This window comes from Perca flavescens, chromosome 12 (assembly GCF_004354835.1).
Source record: "Perca flavescens isolate YP-PL-M2 chromosome 12, PFLA_1.0, whole genome shotgun sequence".
NCBI lineage: Eukaryota > Metazoa > Chordata > Actinopteri > Perciformes > Percidae > Perca > Perca flavescens.
The window spans coordinates 18,010,608-18,033,005 of record NC_041342.1 but is presented as its reverse complement, the minus strand read 5'-3'; the positions used below and the strand labels follow the sequence as shown (position 1 = coordinate 18,033,005).

General features: G+C 38.2%; 1 protein-coding gene across 2 annotated transcripts in view; it reads left to right on the top strand.

Annotated features, from left to right (window-relative positions):
* The first annotated feature begins 1,300 nt into the window (after positions 1-1,300).
* The window catches only part of LOC114565731 (calcium/calmodulin-dependent 3',5'-cyclic nucleotide phosphodiesterase 1C), a 41,942-nt gene continuing 20,844 nt past the window's right edge, over positions 1,301-22,398 (top strand). Inside the window, exons 1-4 of one of the 2 annotated variants that reach the window (XM_028593944.1) lie at positions 1,903-1,980; positions 11,565-12,129; positions 20,916-20,966; positions 21,670-21,835. In XM_028593944.1, coding sequence (XP_028449745.1) covers positions 12,048-12,129; positions 20,916-20,966; positions 21,670-21,835 — 299 coding nt within the window. In that variant the 5' untranslated portion in view covers positions 1,903-1,980; positions 11,565-12,047. Of the gene's footprint in view, positions 1,981-11,564; positions 12,130-20,915; positions 20,967-21,669; positions 21,836-22,398 lie in introns of both variants that reach the window. The other variant, XM_028593943.1, reaches the window with a different exon arrangement.

The window sequence follows — 22,398 nt, the reverse complement described above, 5'->3', positions numbered from 1 at the left end:
TTTTACAGGGCTACTCAGTGTGCAGTGTCACACTTTTGGTGTTCATAGTTTATTGATAGCTTTGTCTCAGTGGATCCATCACGTCCCAGGTACATTACCAGCCAAATAGCAGCAGGGACTCTGTCTTACTGAAAGGAGGAGTTGGGTCTTACAGAGTAGACAGAAGTAACAGTAGTGTAATTAAGAACAAACGTAATTAAGGCATAGTTACAACTGCTAAATATACCTTGAGGCGAGATCATTTATTGTTTTATGTGTTCATGAAAAAAAGGAAATTTGATAATCTACAATTCCATGACAACTGGGCAAACTCCATTGAATGATGCTGCTCCAGGACGGCTACTAAATTGACCTTGAGGTAAGATTGTTTATCAATTGTAAAAGGCTTTAAAAATGATGATCTGTCACAGGTCATTTGTTCAAAATGCTTTCAAAATGTATGAACACTGACATTGCATACTAAGATAGAATGTGCTGTGTTATGATGTTACTAAGTACATTTAATAAAGTACTGTACTTAAGCACAGTTTGAGATAGTTTACATGAGCATGTTTGCTTCTTTATACTTCTACTCCACTTCAAAAGTAGAATATTGCACTCTGAAGTACAATATTCTACTTTTTACTCCCACTTATCTGACAGCCATAGTTAGTTTTCAGATTACATTTCACATAAAACATGATTCGTTCATAAATAATTATGCAATACTTAATTTAACTACCCAACAGTATATACAGTTGTTAAAATTAGCTCCACCTCAACCAGCTTACATTACTTTGCACACATGTATCTAATACAGTACTATAACACAACATTAGGCCATTCTGCGGCATACTGAGTACTGCTTGTGCATTTTGCAGATAAAATCCTACTGCTATGCTTTTATTCAAATAATATTTTGAATGCAGGCCTCTTTAATGGAGTTATTTTACACTGTTGCATTGCTACAGTTTGACAAAATAACATTTTATCATTACAAAGTTATGGTCCTTTAGTCACAGGGCACTTGTTCAAAATAATATCATGATAATTGATGCTGCCCAATGATAACATCTAATGTTAATGTGTGGAAAATAAGATACTTTATTTGACTGTCATCTGTCGGTGATTAATTTCAATTGAACTACCTTCAGTGGTGGGTCATTTCCAGCAGGCTCCGTTTTGTCAGAAATAGCAAGATGCTTGATAAAATCACATTTATCCCAGATACGTTAAAAACGTGATGTTAACAGAGGAAAATCTACCGGTATTCTTATGATTATCATAAATAATATTAGGCCTCTTTAAGTCAGTGCATGTGTCTTTCTGCCCATTTTAATAATTACTCGGCAGTTAATTAATGTCGCTAGTTTTCGCCGGTCTGCCCCGAGAGATCCGCGTGTCTGTAGGCAGAGCAACTTACTTCTGTGACGTCAGTCTGAGGAGACACAAACCGAGGGAGACATGCCCACATTCTCCGGTTAAACTCTGTTTTTCGGTTCTTTAATCAATTTGATATCTTTCTGTCGGTGAATTTATCTAAAAATGACAAGCTAAAGGGTTGTGGATGACAGACGTGGGGTTTGTTCGTTGGTATCGCAGAGTTAAACAAACATGGTGTCAAGCATAGATATACAACATTTTGTTTTGTTTTATTGTGTCAAGTTTCAACCGGTTTTGAGTGGCACGATAGGTAAACTCAGAGTAATCGATTCCGACTGAAGCTTTTTAACCTTTGTTTGGGGATGGGCTCGGTGACTTCTGCTCTAACACGGACAAGAAACGCGTTGGTGAAAGTGGGCTCAGAGCCGGAGGACCCGGACAGAAGCCAGTCCGCTCCGCAGTCGGACCGGGCCAAGAAGAAGAGCACGCGGTTCAACGTCTCGAGCCAAACAGGACGGCAGAGTTCCCGCCAGGCGCTGTCCGAGGTGCTGAGCAGACAAGACTCCGTCGGAGCTAAACGCACTTTGAAGAAAAACACTTCTGACGGCCAACAAAGCAGTAAGTTTAACAGTTACTGAGCTTGTAACGTAAGAAGCTACCCACCTGTTGGTTTAATGTGCATTTGTTGCAAAGAAATCATAACATACCGTGCTATTTTAAGTGGAGCATACTTGTACTTTACTTGGGTATTTCGTTTTTATGCTATTTTGTACTTCTACTTCACTACATTTCAGATCAATTTTTCATACAAAACACATGATCAGTTTATAAAAGATGATGCATTGTTCTATAACTACCCAACAGTAGCCTACTGTACATGAAGCCTAAAAAAAGCTCCACCTCAAACGTTTGATACTTTTTGTTGCTAATACTTATACTTTTACGTATACAATTTTAGTTGCAAGACTTTTTACTTATAATGGCGTATTTGCATAGTTTTTTTTTGCATCCTTTACTTTTACTCAAGTAAATTATTTGAATGCTTCTTCCACCACTAATGGCAAATATACATTAGGCTATTCATAGCGGACATTTTGACTTGTCAGGAAAAAGCACAGGTGGAATTAATAAGATTAACATCCTTGTAAACCATTCCAGTGAACCAGCAACAGGGCCCTGAGAATGCTTATTTAAATGGGATGCAGTTATTATTTATGTTATTGATTACACTTGTGCTTTTCCTGCTGTGACATGTCAAAATGTCTGCTGTGAAAACTGTTTTTTCTTTTACCAGGGACAGCAGTACTCTTAATTACAAAAGTTTACACTACCACTTTCTATAAAGGCTCCCTCCACAAAGACTTTCTTAGTTATAACTAATTGTTCTAGTCATAATTATTAAATAATTTACTAATGCTTTGTACCGTAGATCAGCTACAAGCAATTAAACACTTGGGGGCATTTTGCTGCCTAATGGTTTTACTTTGGTTGAGAAGTACGTCTTGTTTGTAATGATTCTGTACTGCAAGTAAACTTTTATTAAAGTATATGAAAATTGTACTTAAGTACTGTATCTCAGTACATACTTTACACCTCTGACCTGCAGTTTAACCATGCAATTAATCTATGTTTGGCTTTGTACTTTTTTGAATTGATCACCAACTAAAGGTTATGTATAGAGCACACTCCTTCACTCAATGATGTAGGAGTCAGTGAATTATAATAGTTGGCTATCATAGTTATAGATGATTACTCAGTTTGTCAGATTAGCAAATTTAGTAAATGTTTTCCGTTATTCGCTTCTCTCATTGTTTTGGGAGCATCCTTGCCTCAAATACAGCTGTTGTGTGTCTTTATACTGCACATCTCTGTGGTTCCGTTCATGGATCTATCTGTAGATGAGAGCAACTGGTCACTTCAGAGGATTACTGTGAATATGCTAGTGGAAAAAAAGGTATTCACTGAATGAATGCGAAGCTCTTTGATGGCCAGCCTCAATGCAACATATCTCCACTATACCAAAGCATCTCTTTGATGTGTCCCTCGGACTAAAATAAACCAAATTACAGTCCTATTCATTTTAAAAAATTCACATGATTGTGAAACTGCAATATTGCAGAGATGTGTTGTGTTTTCTTTACTGGAAATATATGGTACAAACGTTAACTGACTCAGCATGAGTTGTCTGGTGAATGTACACCAGAAATTAGGTGCTTGTCATAATGACTGTATCTGTAAAGAGACTGGCTGCACACACTAAGCTCCAATCATTTAATTGCATCACCAAGTTAGACTACATTTGGACTTTTTCAAAGTAAGTTGAGACGGATTAACATGTAAAATTTAAGTTAAGTTGTCATTTGTATTTTTATGGGAGGTACGTGGTACAAAGTTATACCAGCAGTTGACAGTTCAGTGAATCTCTGTATGGTACCAGTATATGTGTACCCTTTAACTACTGTTATATATGCAGCATTTTTATTCCTTAAACTTATTTCATGTTTTTTTTTAACACTTTTACCTTTGTGTTAGTCAGTGTTTCCTTCAGTTCATCTTGTTTATCTTCCGCTGTCCCACTGCTGCCACTTCTAGTTCCAACACCCTGCATATCTGTCCCAGAGGAAAATAATTCTCCCGGCCTGACTCTAAAATACCACCTGTACTGTGGTGTTTCCATGATCTTATGACAGTGTAGACTCCCGTTGAGTTTCCTCCCTGGTCCCAAATGATGGTCATGTGTGTTGAGGAGTCTCAGCTGACTGTACACTCATCTGCTTCGACCTGAGGGACAAAACACAGACACCTAGGCCTACCTCCCAATCTGCTCATCTGGTCGGGTCCCTTCAGTGTTAGATAGTCCCAGCGGTGTAGAGATCTCAACTACTGCGTAGTTGGAAAGTTAGGGGACTACAACAGTTTGACATCAGCTCTGAGCTGCCATGCCAAATGAGACCACACGCCCCTTCAATTAAGATGGATGAATCATTTTTAAATTGTGTCAAGTCTATTTCAGCTGCCCATAATACATGAGCAGTGTAGCAGGCGCTTTATGGGAAATGTCATACATTCAGGTTTAAATATAACTTACTGGAGAGATTGTACAACAACAGGGATGTTGAAGAGCAGCAATTACCCTGCTGTTGATTGCCTTACTGGCACAAGAACTGGGTCATATTCTGACAGTTTCCCATGGCGTACAAGGAGCTGGAGTCCCTCTCATAGCATATATTAGTCATACTGAATGGTATTTTATTAGATAGCACATTTGGATGAGAAGCGGTGGAGTATAGTTGTGTTTGAGACTGTAGTGTCACACATTTTTGAGGGGAAAGATTGTACCATTTGTTTAATGTGTATCTACTTATGCTAATAAATCCTAAATAGGGGGACGTAAAGTGAAATGTTACCAACATTTGCTGAACATGATTAAGTTATTAATCTTCAGTAAATCTTCATTAGCATCGCATGAAGGCAGCATGTATAAATTTGCATCAGGCACTGAACGAACAAATGTGTTAACCCTTCATAAATGCATGCAGTATAGAGGCAACACAAATCAGTGAAAGATGAATGTGTTCAAATTTTAATAATACACCAAGCTTATTGAAAAGTCTGTGATTCAATGGCTGTCATCTGGTTTAGAGCTGGCTAAACATTGAGTGTGTAAAATGCAGTTACAAATTCAATCAACGTTTGAATGATCTTTATTCACAAAGTCCTTGATGAATGGTCTTCAGTGGGACATTGCAGATTAAACTCTTCAATTTAAATGGATAAACTGCTTAATCATTTTACAATGTATCCTGTCTGTAAGAAAACAAATTTCATGTTAATACAAAAACACTTAGTTATCAGAACCAATAACCAAAAACAAGCTTTAAGATAACAAAACAATGCTAATAATCCATTACAAGCATTACAAGCAAACAGGCATGTGATTTATGCTCATACGTAATTGAATTGCATTTGCATTTTGTGTCAGTACAAGAAGTAGTGTGATGTTCATGTAGCACAGTGAAAAGTAACTTAATTAACTTCCTCCTTCAACATGGTGCTATCATACATCTAGTCAGTGTTGACATTTGTTATATTCATAATTTTTAAAGCCTAACTCTCGCCAAAATGCAGTCTAGGGTCTTTTTGTGAATATACCTGAGTCAAACTTTCATTTAAAACCATAATTAGGACGGAAACGCCACTTTTAAGATTTACCGTATTCTCGTTTTCGGTCAGATGGCCTTTTGAGTGGGAGTGCTAGGGGCACTTCTATGATAGCATCAAAATCATTATTTTTAAAACACTAAGAAGGCTCAACACAACATGAAACTTTGCTCGACGTCTCACCAGGGGCTCTACACATGAACTCGAGCATTGACAAAACCTTTTTTGTGTACACAGAGTTTACTAAAAAGAAAGGTTTAAACAACTCACTGTAGCTGTTGGTTTTTCCAATCGCCGTTCATCTAGCCAGTCAAAAATAGTCGATCTCCGAATGCAACGTAACAGGGAGGAGAGTAAAGATGGAAAGCTCCTAAAGCTTAGTTCCATATAAATGCTCGGATAATTTGTTGTTTTGTTGTTAGTGAAAAACAATATTGACCTTGTAGTTGAAAAAGGAGCATCATATAAGAATGACATTTCCTCCTATGGAGTCCGTTCATTCGCATTCGGAGATCGACACTTTTTGACTGACAAGATGGCGGATAGTGTAAACAACAACTGCTAAAGTGAGTCGTTCAAAAATAGCGATTTTGATGCTATCATAGTAGTGCCCCTAGCACTCCCACTCAAAAGGCCATTTGACCAAAAACGAGAATATGGTAAATCTTAAAAGTGCCGTTTCTGTACTAATTATGCTTTTAAACGAAAGTTTGATTCGGGTGGATTCACAAAAAGACCCTAGGTTGCATTTTGGCGAGAGTTACGCTTTAAAGCAACACTATGTAACTTTTAGCCCTACACGTTGTCTCATTGAAACTACAACTCGCGCTACCCAACGCAAGTTGTAGTTCCAGTGAGACAACCTGTAGGGTTGATTTACAGGTTACAATGATTTACAGGTGGTGAGAATGCACAGGTGGAGGGAATGCACCAAGAAATGCAGCAATTTGCCAGTAAAGGCAGAAAAGAACTGCCAGCTAGTAAACATTGATATAGATAATGCAAGTTTTATAAGGGAAATGCATTTAGTACTTTTGTTTGTCAAGGATACACATAATGCGTTTTCTGCTCACAAGAAAACTCTGAGTTTTAACTGAGTTGCTTTGTTGCCAAGTCCTAACTATACCCTATATTACAGTTACCATGTAGTTATGTTAGTAATAGGCAATTTAAAAACACTGGCCTTGAACATTTTACAGATACATTTAGAGCAAATTTGGTGGGGCAGCACTAGGAAATATGTTTATAAATATGCGGTCAGAGAACATGTTGCAGAGTTGTTTGACATGAATGTTAATTACATTTATGCGTTTTTGCAGAATAGCTTCATATGAGCATTCCTTGGGATAAGGTTAATTTGTAAGAGATGATGCTACTTTACCATAGAGGCTGTATACAGTTAAGTACTGTCTTTTTATATGCATTTAACTATGGAAAAATAATCCTTTGCAACCGAGCACGTGATTTACTGAATTAGGTGTTATTTTTTACAATCAACACCTGCACGCATTTAGCTCTGGTGTATGAGCTGTGTGGCCTCTGTGACCAGTGTAATAATTTGCACAGTGTGCAGGGTCGTCAACACTTCATGTGTGACATTGTCATGAAAAGAGCCAAAGTGTAGTTTTGACGCTGTCCACATAACACTGATTAGTTGCGGGAGTATGTCTGGGATGTGTAAGATGCCTGGTTCTAATCAAAAGGTTTACATTTGTTTACCATGCTCACATGACACTCACCCACTTAACTGGTTTAGCTTCTTTGACCCGGAACCATGCTGGGGCAAAAATCATTAGCTAAACGCGTGCACTTTATAGTTCAATATTTTTTTTCCTCCGGTTTTCTTTAGGGTCTTTGTGCAGCAGGAGATGACAGTTCATGTAGCTCTTTGTTTTGTCAGCTCATTTCCCTCGGGTTGAAACACAGTCTAACATTATCCTTGAAGGTGCCTCTAATGAGTATTTAGCAGGGGAAAAGGCAAGCTCCCTGACACCCTGTGTGTCCTAATTACGTGACTGTGTCACTGTGGTGACAGTGGTGTGGGGACTGACAAAGAGCAGGTTGTTCCACAGTCTGGGGGAGACCTCTAATGAGCTTGTTTTTCTGTATGATTGTTTTTCTGTATGATTGCATATAGTTGTTGTCTTGAATTGCGATGTGTTACTGGGACAGATTACACAATCAAAAAGGCCCAAAACTGACGTTATGTTTGAATCAATTACACAATCAAAAAAATTACAGTGACATGTCAGTTTATCAGATAACAAGGAACATGTAGGATTATAATCCGGTTAGGGATTGTAGTGATTGTCAATTATAACATATTTTATTTGTCTGAGAGTCAACATATACTTTAAATATGCTGATTTGGATGGGACCTTTACTCACTACAAATAAAACACGACTGTTTGGGATACATTTGGTGCAAGAGGCCATTTCTAATCCCCCAAGTTAGCCCTCACCTCCCCTTTATCTTCACGACCAATTAGTATCTAGTGGTGATGGCCTGTCCTGGTGTTTGATGGCCAGATCAAAGGTTGAGCAATGTTTCACCTTCAATGGACATAGAAAAAGCCAGCAGGTGTGTTTTTGTGTGAGCAATCCACTGTAGCATCGGTTTGTTAAAAAAAACAACCACAGTTTATGTGTAAAACAGTAAAAAAAAAAAAAAAAAAAATGCTACAAGAAATTCACATAAAAGTTGTAACTTTTGCCATCATCCCATCAAAACTTCTGTTCTGTCTCTTTTGCATTGTTCCAATGATCACTGTCTGCACAGATGAGAGATTCCCCTGCCTGGGAACTGGGGATGATTTTATTTATAGCTCTGTAAAATATATCATCTTAAGTATTAAAATGTATGTTTATTCTACCAGGTTTATGTGAAATAAACGTGTTAAAAAATGTAGGTGTGGAAGACACTAAAAATAACACAGTAAAATAACTTCAGTATATATACTACTACTATACAATAAAAACCACACTAGCGTGCTATTTGCCATATCAACCCCTTCATCATCCTCAGTGTAATCTATGCAATATGTCTGAAAGGACTTCCCGTTGCCTAGTGACAGTGATGTAGCCCTGGAATTGACCCTTGAACAAAATGGATCTTGACAATGACCCAACAGATGTATAGGTATAGAATATACCACTTAGAGCCGCTGTTGTACTACAAACCACATGATCCTTTTGAAATGTGCTCTGGCATTAAAACCAACATACATCAGATTATGTATTGTGTATTTTGCTTGACAGGTGCAAACCAAAATTCTTGGCACATACTTGGTATCTGTGTTGTCAAGTTGTATCAGCAGCCGTGAGTTACGTCTTTCTTATTATAAGTAGTGGTAGTGTAAAAAAGCAATAAGCCCTGAGAGGCCGTGCATGGTTTACAGTGATTTAACAACAGCTAAGGGGCGTTTGGCACGACGCTGGCCTCAAGTGGCTTATTGCTTTTATACAATGGTCAATACATATACCTGGCAATGTTTCATAAAATAAACACAAATCAACAAAAAAAAGCAATAATTTATTAAGAAAAAGTAATCATTCTTCCGCCAAGCAATGTAGTTCTTCAGCGACATTAAGCAGAACATCGTTAAAGCTTACCATAGATTGTTGCTAGTATGTCTGCTTTGGATGGGGATAAAAAGGCCAGTGGATTGGGCAGCAGCAATGACAGGTATTTCTCCAACGAAGCGGCAGGAAACTTTGTTTCTTTCGACGGCATCTTTGTGGTTTTTATTTTGGCATCCATTGAATGCTCACAGCTATGTGTTTATAGAATACTTTACAATGGCTTCGAAAAGCCGCTTAGCCAATCAAAATCTAGGACTGACATTATCCATTTTATAAAGCGTTGTTGAAAACTAACAGAAATGAAAGGAATGAGGAAATAAACAGGAATGAACAACCCATTGTCATATGGTTTGGAGAACGTGTTGGCTGAACGCCTCCACCATCCTTACATTAGCATATATTGAGGCTTTTAACAGAATGTTTTGTGAAAAGTTTTCATTGGCATAGTTAATAGGGTAATATAAATCTGTAGAGCACCACATAGCCCTCTAAAGCATCATAAACGCAGAAGCACACTCCTTCAGTTAAGTGTATTACGCAATCTCCTCTCTATCTTCCATAACCCCAAATGCATTAAACGGGAAGCTTTGAATATACTGCAGCAAACTTTAACTATGATGAACACACACCCACTCTCATGGAATAAACCCCTTAAGAAAACATTGGTCTTTAGCACCTTTGTAATTATTTCATTAATTGCACACATTCTTTTAGACTCATTATTTAGGGATTAATTTTATATTGGTGACAGGACTGCAGCAATATGATAATATCATTAATCATATTGACACAACTGTGGCCTCAACAGGCTAATCATTTTTAATTGTAAAGTCAAATTAGATCACATAGTGACCAGTTTAGGTATGTCAAACAAATGGTTACCTGGTGACAAAAGTAAATACTAAAAAAGTCACAATAGCTCTGAAACAGGCATGCGCTTGATGTTGCAAAGTGAGAGTGTTGCAAAATTAAGATTCTCACTTATTGCTACATATAGTATCATTGGAGGCTGTAAAGAGCATGGTCACAGAAGAGAAAGAGAGGATAAAGAGCTCTTACTGTAGCTTAGCTAGCAAACAAAATTAGATGGATTGTAATTATCTAACAAGTGCATAATGTGTCTGCTGGAACTGCACTGAGGGACTCAAACTGGCTCTGTTGCAATAGATCTCCTGATTGTGATCAATTTTCTTTTCCTCAGACACCTTAACTGCTACATTACTTAGAAATTGTGCAATAATTACTGTTTATAGTACCATTGTTATGTATACGTTGTATGTATGTTTGACTATGTCCTTCTTTGACAACACTCACCCTTTTAGACCACACACTCATTTCAATGTTTGATCACTCTTCAGTGTGTGATTGTAAAGTAGGTGTTGCCACTGACATTTGCAGCCACACAGAAATCATAACTGTTCATTAATGTGGGGATGTGTTAATGCTTCTAAATCCCTTGTCTTTGTTGTCACATTGCTTAGATTATATTACATGCCACTGAAGTAAATTACATAATTTTTATCGTGTCTGTTATTATAAAGTGGCTCAAGGGAAGAACAGAGAAGACCAAACACAAAGAACACATCGTAGGCCAATATTAGCATAAATTATTCTGCATTAAGTTAAAGAGGAAAAATGGTTTAGTTTGCTTTTCTGCTATACCATAGAGGAGTGTGCAGTATAAAGTAATCACTAGTGATTTGTGGTAAATTACAATAAAAATACATTATGTCTTCTTACCCATGTGCCTGCTATTTTAGGCTATTATATCTATTGAATTTAGAAAAAGATGTGCGAACAAGCCAGAAGCCAGGAGCACTCACAGACACTAATCAGCAGGGAAAATGAAACACGAAAAAAATTCTATAGCTAAATGTCAGATGGTGCTAATAAGGGGAACTTTTTATCCTTTTTTGATCTGGTGTGTGCATAGATGAGGATATGTGTATTGGGTAAAGGAAATGTAATTGTAATAAGTATAAAGGGACAATATTTGCAGAGTAACACTTAAAGCGATGAAGAAAGCAGTGTCCTTGCTCCAGTGTCATTTCCAGTTTAAAATAAATAATTTCGAGGCAGTATGTGTGCTCTTACAAATGTAACTACTCAATGTAGAGCTTGTTTTTTTTCCTTCAAAAGAAGAGTATACTATGTACCCTGTTAATGGGCTCCAGCTTTCTGTGGCTGAGTAACTCCTGCAAAATGAAAAGCAGTGGCATTGATTTAATGACTAGTTTTGACTCAATACACATAATCACTCTGTCTATCTTTCCCTCCACCTCTTCCTTTCCTCTCAGCGCTCATGCACCCAACCATTTTGTGGCTCAACACGATTTCATTTGTTTGATTCACGATTTTGTATGTTTGAGTGTGTGTGAGCAAAACAAGAATAGACTACAATAGGCCTGTGTCAAACCAACTCCGAGCTTTTCAATGCTTTTGCTATGAATTCTTGACAGTAGGAGGAGTCACGTTCATTTGAAGACCTCTAGAGATGTCCTGTCCTCCCAACCTCCACCACCACCACCACTACCACGCCACCCACCACTCACACCTACTGTACCTCCTGGGGAAGAGAGACGAGGAGAGAGAGCGTGGAGGGAGAGGTGGAGGGAGATCGAGAGAAGAAAAACAAATCGAGAGCCGAAAGCTTCTTGAAATTAGCTTGTTGAGGTGTAAGAAACGGAGAGAGGAAGAGAAAAGATGTGTACAACAAAGACAAGGGGAGGGAGAAGGACTTGAGAGAAATACTCCAGCTCGGTGCCTTTACTGAGAAGTGGTGAGTCTTTGACAGTTCTCCTCCAGCGCGAGTCAGAGGACTACATTTCTTTTTCTCTCCAGGAGGAGAGTTACCCAAACAAAACTGAAACAAGACAGTGCAACTGACAAGAGGCACTGAAACAGATTCAAAGGTGCACAGGTGACCGGAGGTTGACAAAGCGATGGAAGCTAACTCCAAGAAGCATCGATTTAGGAAGGGTCGGAGTGCCACCTTCAGCATTGACGGCTTCAACATCACCATAGGTAAGACGTTGTAGGGTAGGCAGAGCAGGAGGAAAGGTAAAGTGTGTTTGCATGTGAGCAAGATGCATGAAAGTGTGTGTGACAGGAGCAGAATACATGTGGGTGAGAGAGTGTGAGGCAGAGCAATGAGGCGTTTGGCTCCAACACAGTGACTGATGTTAAACACATCACATTTCAGTCCCTGTGCAAAACTCGCTATGTTTAGTCCATTCTACTGAAGTTGATGCGTACCTCTGCAATTCAAGTACACCATGGAAACAAGGGGGCTTCAGACTTAAGCTGTGTGCTGCTGACGTCACCATGAATTCATTCAATTGTCTTGACAACCAGAGTGTTGAGGAACTTATGTGACACTTATGTGCCTTTTTTAAATTTATTTTTTTATTTTTTTTGAGTGCTTGAGAAAACTCTCACAGGAGTGAGTGCTGACAATGTCGAAAATAGAACAATGTGAAGATGTTCTGTGCTGGAGACTTTAAAGGGACTGTGTCCCCAAATCTGTTGGTATGTTATTAGAAATAGTTTGACAGCTTTGTTGCGTTTGTTGTGTACACAGCAGAGCTAATGTCACAAGTGTGATGATAAACAACATGTGCTGCCTTGTTTTTCTCAGTCTCGTTTTGGTAAATATTTTAAGATAAAACCTTTATCTTAAAGCTGTCTTTCTTTACAGATAAGTTTAAATTGTTTAAACTGATATATGTGCATTTTGCTGTTGGACATAGGCTTTTAGGGGTAATTCAACACTGAATCACATAAGGCAATAAACTGTCGTTGCACCTTTTGCATCGCCCCAGTCAGTGTTGTCACAGCAGGGGTTTTGCCAGAGCTGATAGTAAACAGCTGCTGCGACGTCACTGGGTCGAGATATCCAACAAGCTTGTAAGTCTCATCCCACAGAGAGACGTGTCAACGTCAACAACTTTTGAGATGACTAGTTGTAGTGTAAAAGCGGTCAAATGCAGAGGGAGTTATCACCAAACCTGGTACCTTGCCTCAGATTTACACAGTGTTTCTTTCAGGTCATTGTTTTGGTTTTAGAGCTTCCAACTTGACTCATCTTGTTTTCAGATGTAGCAGCTGTTTTCAGCAAATAAACTCTGATAAACCCACGCAACCCACCTAGCCCAAACAGCAGTGAGCATAGAATTACGTAATGGTGAAGATAATGGGGCATTTAGAAGTTAAAGAGCCAGACAATTCCCCCAGGAGTTGGTAAGAAACAGAACTAAAAGAAATGATTTTGGACTTCAAATTTGTTAGGGGGATATAATGACTAAGTGGGCAAAGGCAAATCATAGAGCAGCTAGAACAGTCTGGTAAGTTCAGAAAATTGCATCATTTTATGGTAATGGAGCTTTTAAAATCAGGAAAAACAACGCTTATGCCTTATAACGATATTACCATATCCAAAATCTAAGACAATATCTAGTCTCATATGACGATATTGATATAATATCAATATAATACCCATCCCTATGGTCAGAAACATGACTTCAAACAAATGTCTATATCTGCTGGATGTGTAAATAAGCAACTCTTTACTTACACTGCAACAACTTTATACGATGATAATATGTGCCCCAAAGTGGCAAAACAATTATTTAACCCTGCATTAATGTTGACAATATTTGTTTTTGTGAGAGACATATGTAAGCTGATGTACACAACAGGAAGTGTTTTTTTTTATTTCCATGCTCACCAGGTACTGTACACATTCTGCTCTTGAAATGTATGTCAAGTCAGGGACTTAAGACAGCCAAAACCAATGTCTCCATAATGGTCTGATCAGTGCCTTCTTACTACTGGGTGATCCAAGTGTTGTCTTAGTGCTTTATATTAAATTTCACCTAGGTTGAACTCTGGGCCACGAGCTCAGTGCTGTTGTTATTGTGTAGCATGAGACACAATAAATACTTGGTCTATTGCACACACTGCCCACCTTAACTTATCTGCATGATATGGATATACTGATATGAAGGGAAAAGTATTAGTGTTATGGGCATGAAGACACAAAAACAGGAAGACAGACGCCTTCAAATAATTTCCGGATATCTTTTTAAAAGCATTAAAAGCAACCCTAAAGGATTTTATGATATTTATGATCCCACAGAAAATAGACTTTGGATTTTCCGCTCGCTTGGACACATCCTGTTGCCTTTCAAAACCTGCCTCGATCACACATGGCCTATTTCATACTGCCCACAAGCATGGCAGTTGTCATGGTAACCCACAAGTGTCACAATCAATAGCTCACTGGTCCTAAGATTCAGTCTGCACAGCATTTTTCTAAAGACCTCCTCTGAAGCGTGACTACTAAGCGCTGCTAGCTCATTGCCTGGCTGGACACCTTGTGTTCACTCCTCTATTAACCTCTGAGGCTGCGCCATTCCAACTGAGGTGTTTAGTGGTGTGTTATGCTTGGTAGCTTTGTTATGTTTTTGTTGATGTTGTGAACTCATGTGGAGAAAACATATTTTAACTTTTCAGCTCATCTGCGGGGGTATGGAGCATTCATGCTTTAGTTTTTTTTTTATCTTTTACTATAGCAAATTACTGAAGAAAATTGTGTATTCTTAATTTGTGTCCTTGCCATGGTAAATACAGGTTTGGCTTGGTGGCAATTTTGAACAAAGCGAGGCTCTATTGGGAATGAATGTTGTTAGTACTAAAAAGCATTTTTGTCTGTTTTTCTTTTCTTAATATCTTGTGGTACAGACTCCATGCTTGACACATGATTATTGATTATTGATCTTGAGAACTATTTTCCATACAGATCTCTGTAAACTTCTGAAGTGTAAGATTATACAATATTATTATTTTTATAATATAATACACTTGTATATATTTTTCCTGGCACGTCTTTCTACACTACTGAAATAAGTCTAAAACATAGATTGACTAAACATTCTTGTATATTTTATCCTAAAAATCTATCTAACTTTTAAATGTCTTTAATGTCTCTACACTATCATATAACACTGTATAAAAAGCAATCTTAAAAAAATCCTTGTTGATAGGCTATTATCAATAGTATCAGGGCATCTAAAACAAGCACATAATTATCGATCAGGAATCAGGAATGCCCACTGCCCCTCTTCTCATAAAAAAGACCCAGTATGGCTATACTGTATGTAGATTTTAGGGATTTTATATACTGTATAGGATGATACATTTCACTTTTACCATACGTTGTTGATAAGGTGTTAACACTACTTAAAGTGATGGTTCGGAGTAATTTCACCCTAGGGTCCTTTGCACCATGACCTCGAGCCAAACATCCCCCCAGAAGCTTTTTTTCAGCTGGGTCTAACATTGGGAGAGTTAGCGTAGCAGCGTTATCAGCTGAATAGCTTAGCGCACGGGCTAATGGACCCACGTTTGTATCTCGTAAATGACCCCACTAATAATGCCCGAAATGATACCAAACTTCTACACTAGTACAAATAGGCTATGTACTCATAAAACAATGGATTGGAAAGTTTGTAAGATGAGTGCTTAGGGCCGTCTACAAATTACAACAACGAAAAGAGATGCAACAAAAATATTTCCTCCTCTTCCCTAAATATTAGACCGAATGCATGATTGAGGAGTTTAAAACTGATTATTGTGAAATTAATGAATTTATATTACTATAATTAGTACTAGCGCCATGCAGGGCAAAAGTAAGGGTACTGTATATTAAACCTTAGACAAGTTAGTTCCATCAACGTTTGTAATGCCAAATCTCACTCTGTCTGTTTCATGCCCTCTCTCTCTTATTTGGCATGGGTGAAAAAGCAGCTAAAAGCAGAAGGAGAGTCATACTTCTGTGGGCACAGTGGTGAAGTTCAGATTCACACACAGACTTTATTCTAATCAAAGGGAACATATGTATATTTCCATGGTGAGATCATGGTGGTGTTTTTCTGTGTTCAAAACATTTTTGTTGTTCTTGCTGAATCCTACATTTCCCATAATCCACCTAACAGCATCTTTTAGTTAGACCTTCCCTGTCTGGTAAATGCCCACATCTTTCAAACTCATAAAAATTCTGTTGTATAATGTCTATTGTTAAAACACATCATAGGCTGAGTGATGATCCTTGCAGTAAACTGACCTTTCCGTGTAAAATTGGTGGAGTGCACCTTTAGTTTACAGACTTACATTAGTCAACAATTGTAATTGATGTTTTTGGATGCTGCTGCAGGTTTGTCGTTATCAATATTGTCTACAGCAGTGAACCCAAGGTATTCTAGGTTGGTGGTGTAACAAACCATAAATCCTAAACTCTGGGATGATCAAACTAGACAAGTTTTTAGTTTCCAAACAAGAATTTGTTCAACCAAATCTAAACGGGTTCATTCTGATTAAAGCTCATTCACTGTGAGCGTAAAAGAAACGTTGTCAGTTGAGCGCTCATTAAATTCATCATTTTCCATTTAAAAAAAAGATATTGCAGAACTTCCTATTCCACTCCAGTGGAGCAACAAATATTAAAGACTGTGTATTCAGACTACAGAGATACCTTTTGGAAAATGGTAGCACATCAGCAGTAGAGAAAGTGAGTGAATGTTGTGTGAAAAAGACAATGCTGACAACACTAATTATATAAATCGTAGTCCACTCTGTCAACATTTACCAGATGATGGATTCCAAAACATTGATGATAAAACATAGGTAGGGACCCCCAATGCCACCTCTCACAGAGGCTTATAGTGCGTTCCATTTACCTCAGAACTCGGAAGCCGAAGCTGGTAATGACTTCACACCGGAGTTGAATGCGTTCCATTTACAAGTCGGATTTTCATTGTTTTCATTAGCTCTAGCCAGGTTAGCCATTGTTAGCAATGTCAGTTTATAACAACACATTACGCTGTTTGTTTTCACAAAAAACAGCATAGCAACATGTCCGCAGATAGAAGATGGACAGGACTGTGTGTATGACTGATTTAGTGAGACACAAATAACGTTCAGTGGTGTTTTTTGCCCCCAACTGCTCCTTCCAGGCAGCGCTAACTGTACATGGAAAATCTGTGGACAATCTGAATATTGTTATAAGCTTAAATCAAACAATATTGCTTATATCCATCACAGGGAGGTGATGAAGAGGCTATATGCTCTGCCAGTGGGAGAGATTTAATGAGGACCACAATCATACACATGCATCTTTAATATCGCCAATGGCCTTTTCTTCTTTTCTACATCTTTTATCCCACATTAAAACTTGCATGCCCTCTAACAGAGCATGGCTATCCATTATCATGAGGATAAATGTCAACCCACCTCCACGGCACAATTTAGCACACTAAGATGTCCACTGTAAGACTAGAATTATAACTGTAGAACTGCAGACTGACATGATACAGAAAAGTACTATAGAACAACCTCAAGGTCTTTTCTGCTTCTATGCTGCCTGTAAAGGTTCTGACACTGACACAAATGGGAAAATGCAATTTCCACGCGAAACACATTAGACAAAACTAGAAATACGGATACTGGTACACAAATTGAAGGTGGGTGGGAGAGTGTAGATTACGTTATTACAGTAACAGAATATTAAAGCAGTTTGTGACTGAATCTTCAGAAATGAAAAAGACCTTTGTGGTAGTTGTGGTAGGCCAATTAAAAATGTTTTTTGGGAAATTATGACTCAGACAGCTTTTTATCTCAGAGATCTGTAGGGTAGGATGGAAGAGTATTTTCTTTCTTATGATCCTCAGGGTTGGCGTCACTTTCGTGGTCAACAAAGGCCTGACTAATGTCTCATGACCCATCAGGGTTAAGCCTGAACATCCACAGGTTGTGGAACTAAGCTTTGAGCATGCAGATGTTCATCTCAATCCTGGATTTAGTCCTACTGTGGGCCAGGCTGACGGTCAGAGTCAGTGCCTCAGCGAGATCGGTAGCGGTGCTCTCTGTCACCAAGGAAACCATCAAACTCCTGGAATCTAGGGCTCTAAGGGCTACAGTTAAGTTTTGATACTTAAGATGTCCTTACAAAAATACTTACACAATTGGACTCCTCCTGTGCAGCTGTTCCTCATTGTAGATTTACAATACATCTGTGAATTGGAGCCTGGCCACTTGAGTCGTAGTAATTATGTGCAGTCTATTGTGAAGTGAAGCTTTTTATAAGAAGATGATAACCAGCTCTGTCTTTTCCTGCATATTAATGCTGTAGAATTACTTCCTTTTTTACACATTCACCTGGATTTACTTTGATGGGTATGCGGGTTTTGTGAGCACAGCCAATTACACTGGGAATCCCTGAAATATAATTAACTGATTAGGCCAGAATGTCCTTCACCTAGAATCATTTCTCGTTTACAGTGGAAACCTGTGACCTCTTTGGAATTCTTGTCTAAATGTACAATATGTAATTTTCTGCCGCTAGCGGTCTCTAAATCAAAACAAAGGATGGTAAACACAGACGTTTGATGACGTTGTGAAGTTGCGTGGAATTATGGGAGTTGTAGTTTTCATTGTTAAACACCATCACCAATTAGAATGCATCTGTTCAAGGACGAGATTACCCATTGAATGTTAATTCACGTTACGTTTAGTAATTGTAATAAAGTAGTTGTGAATTTCCCCTTTCGGGATAAATAAAGGCATTCTTCTTCTTCTTCCTCTTCTTAATGTTTATTCATGTCATTCTAATACAATAGCTGCAATTTTCCCAACATAATTACGTTTTTCTTGATTTGATTTGTATTGGTAGCTGACCAATTAGTGAGCAAGCAAGCTAACATTGTCACAATATCACATATGTCACTTGTCAATGTCACCTTTTGGATGTTTTTAACACCGGGGCGAAAGGGGTTTGTTGTAAGGTTACTCAAAAATCTCTGGGGTGGCGAGGACCGAAGGCCGTTGTTGTGCAGAAGATCTCTCCAGCTAGACGGAATGATCTCAGCTTCACTTTTTGTAATCTCAACTAGTCGTTTTTGGTGCCTAACCCACCTTTTATCAGGTACATTTAACTGTAAAGACAGCTAAATGCGAAGGGGGGGGAGAACTTTGTGCTTAGGTGCAAACTTCCATGGCTCCAAAAAGAAAAATGCATATCATCTTAATTTATTACTTGAATGTTGTACAAATATCTAATCAAGACACACATCAAAGCATGATGTTATAATTGTTGTCTCATCACCCTCTCACAACATAAACATACATAAAAGATTTTTTTAATGTCTCTTTTATTTGACAGAAAACAGTGTAGTGGCTGGCTGAAAATGGGGGAGGAGAGAGAGAGAGAGAGGGTGGTAAGACATTCAACAAAGGTCCCCAGACTGGAATCAAACCCAAAGATTGACTGAGCAGTCAAACACAGTTTTCTTTCATTTTTAAACTTGCTCTTAATTATACAGTAATTTGTATTACTATTAATTATGAATTACCACTATGACACCTTTAGAGTTTTTACCTATGAAAAACATTTGTCGACATTCTGTTGTTAGAGGAAAGCTTCTGTCTTGACTTCCTTACTGTAATGTCTGAGTTTTATGGAGACAGCATCTAGTGGCTGATAGAGGAACTGCTTCTTAAGGCACTTTGGCCTCAATAACCACTGAAATGTGGAGCACAATCACAATCCTTATGTGCAGCAGTGAAAGCAAGCCGGAAGCAACTCTTTTGCTCACTCTTTTCGGCTGGATGTCCGTTACCTTCCGCTTTCTTTGTGTTGTAATTTTAAACTCTGGTCGATTTATGAGCACTATGTTAACTGCTCCTCAGATCCTCTGCATTTTCTGATTTGCACGACTAAAACAACTTTTGAACATACACGTTCCACCAAAACAAGTTACCTTCCTGAGGCTATTTTGCAGCTGCACCATGGCTCTGTCTGGTGCTTAGAGCTGCCCAAGATGATTGTGATTGGTTTAAAGAAATGCCAATAAACCACAGCATGTTTTTCTCCCATCCCGGAATGCTGTGTGGACAAGCCAGACCATCCTCCGCAGCACTGTGGAGGAAGGTCTGGTAAAGCAAGACTAAGTGGGCAGAGACTGCAGCAGAGCACCATGTCTTTGGAGGAACAGCAACAATTATAGGGCTTTTCCCAATCACTGAAATCACACGTCACGGCAATTCTAGGGTGAATTGGAACAGTCATGACCTTCATGACTGTGTGTATTACACATCTGCACAAGATTCCCCAGCTATTTTGTTGATTCTCAATGAGCAAATATATATAAATATTTAGACATAATAATGTACATATCAAAATAAATAAACAGCAAAGGCAGTAAGGACAGGATGTGGAGAGGCTCATTAAAATTAATTGTGCAGCATGTAGTGTATACATACTGTATGTTTGAGTGATTATGCACACAACACCTTTCTTTATAATTAAGACTAACATGTGAGCTGTGAATACTCACTGGTCTTTGTTGCACATGTGAAGATGCCACATTTCCAGATAGTGCAAACAATTTTGAGTAACTGTAGTATTCAACACAGAACAAGTGTGTGTAACAACAAAACAAAAGCTAAATATTTAAAGCTATAGTGCACAACTATTTTATATTAATGAACGTCCGTTACATTCAAGCCATTGCCAAATGAGTTGATACAAAGGGGTGGGGGTGGTGCAAGATCACTAAAAGTTTATGCCAACAGTGTTGTTGTCATTACTTAAAATTCCTCATGGGGGTGACAGAAACTATGCACTATAGCTTTAAAGTAATTGGTAATTACCAAAGACTTTGATGTTTTGAAATAGTATCACATAAACATGTTGAGTACGTACACAACCCACATTTTCTGGCATCATTAGATTCTCTTCATCTGTTTTCTTCCAGTGGCGAATGAAGATGGGGAAAGCTCCACCAGACCACAGGCCAGTTTTGCACGTAAGTGTTCTCTCTATTAGTCAGACTTAATTATTAGTCAGTTAACTAACTTCAGTTATTTCAATTCATCACACCTTTCAGATTAAAGAATACAAAGATTAATGAGATTAGCTGCTGAGACTTGTGACCACATCAGTGATATTGGGTGTTATTGAAGCAAGAAAAAATTATTATATATATTATATATATTAGTCAATAACAATATTTCCCATAAATAATTTTGCGGTTTCTAACAATTATCAAATTTTCTGTCTGATTTTATTATTATTTTATTGGGAACTGTTTTCTAACAGAAGTAAAGAAGAAGAAAGAAAGAGGGGCAAACCATACTGTTTTACAAGATCAAATGTGTTGAAATCATTAATTATCATCTTTTCAGTATATTCCAGGGGGTGCTCTCTAATATATATAGTCTACTACTTGTAGTAGTACTACTACTTGTCCACGGTGTAGTAAATGTGATACTTAAGATAAACTAGCATTGGCAACATACATCCACATGGGGGCAGGATTACAAAGGCGTAGAATTCTCTTACTCTGTGAGATCCTGAAAGCCATTCAGTGGAGATTTAACAATCTGCTTTTTGTTACATAATGTATACAAACTACCACCTGGTAACCAAATATAAGCTTGGTTCATGGCACTATACAAAATAACTGAAACACCACTAAGGCTTTTATTATTATTTTTTATTTTTTGCAGGCTCAAAGTCCCAGAGTGCTTTGTGGAACGCCATCACGGCAGGGATGGGGATCAAAGGCAAAGAACAGAAAGCCCCCCCGAATGACACACGGAGTCCTGAAGAGATTCTGGCTGATGATCTTCCTACAGCAGATGAACCAGATGTCACAGAGAAAACGGCCATCAGGTTTGCTGCTGCCAGGCTGCTTTAGATTATTTATTTATTTTTTTATTTTTAATTATTTGTTAATTATCATGGATTAAATCCTGTGTCAGGCTGCGGGTGAGACATCGACAGCTATGTCCAGCTCATTATTTTGTTGTAATTTGCATACTGTCGATATTCCTTTTAACATATAGGGAGGACACAAGGCAATGTATACCATCAGGCATCATTCTGCATTGTGTATTCATTTGGTATTTTTGTACTTTGATTAATGTAAACTTGATTATTAAGTTGCCAAGATTTGAAGTAGTTGCTGGATAATCTTCCTTTTGACATTTAACATTCTTCTTCATTCTTTAACACACACACACACACACACACACACACACACACACACACACACACACACACACACACACACACACACACACACACACACACACACACACACACACACACACACACACACACACACACACACACACACACACACACACACACACACACACACACACACACACACACACACACACACACACACACACAGTGCTAATTGCTGTTTGGCTGCTGACCTCAAGGGACGT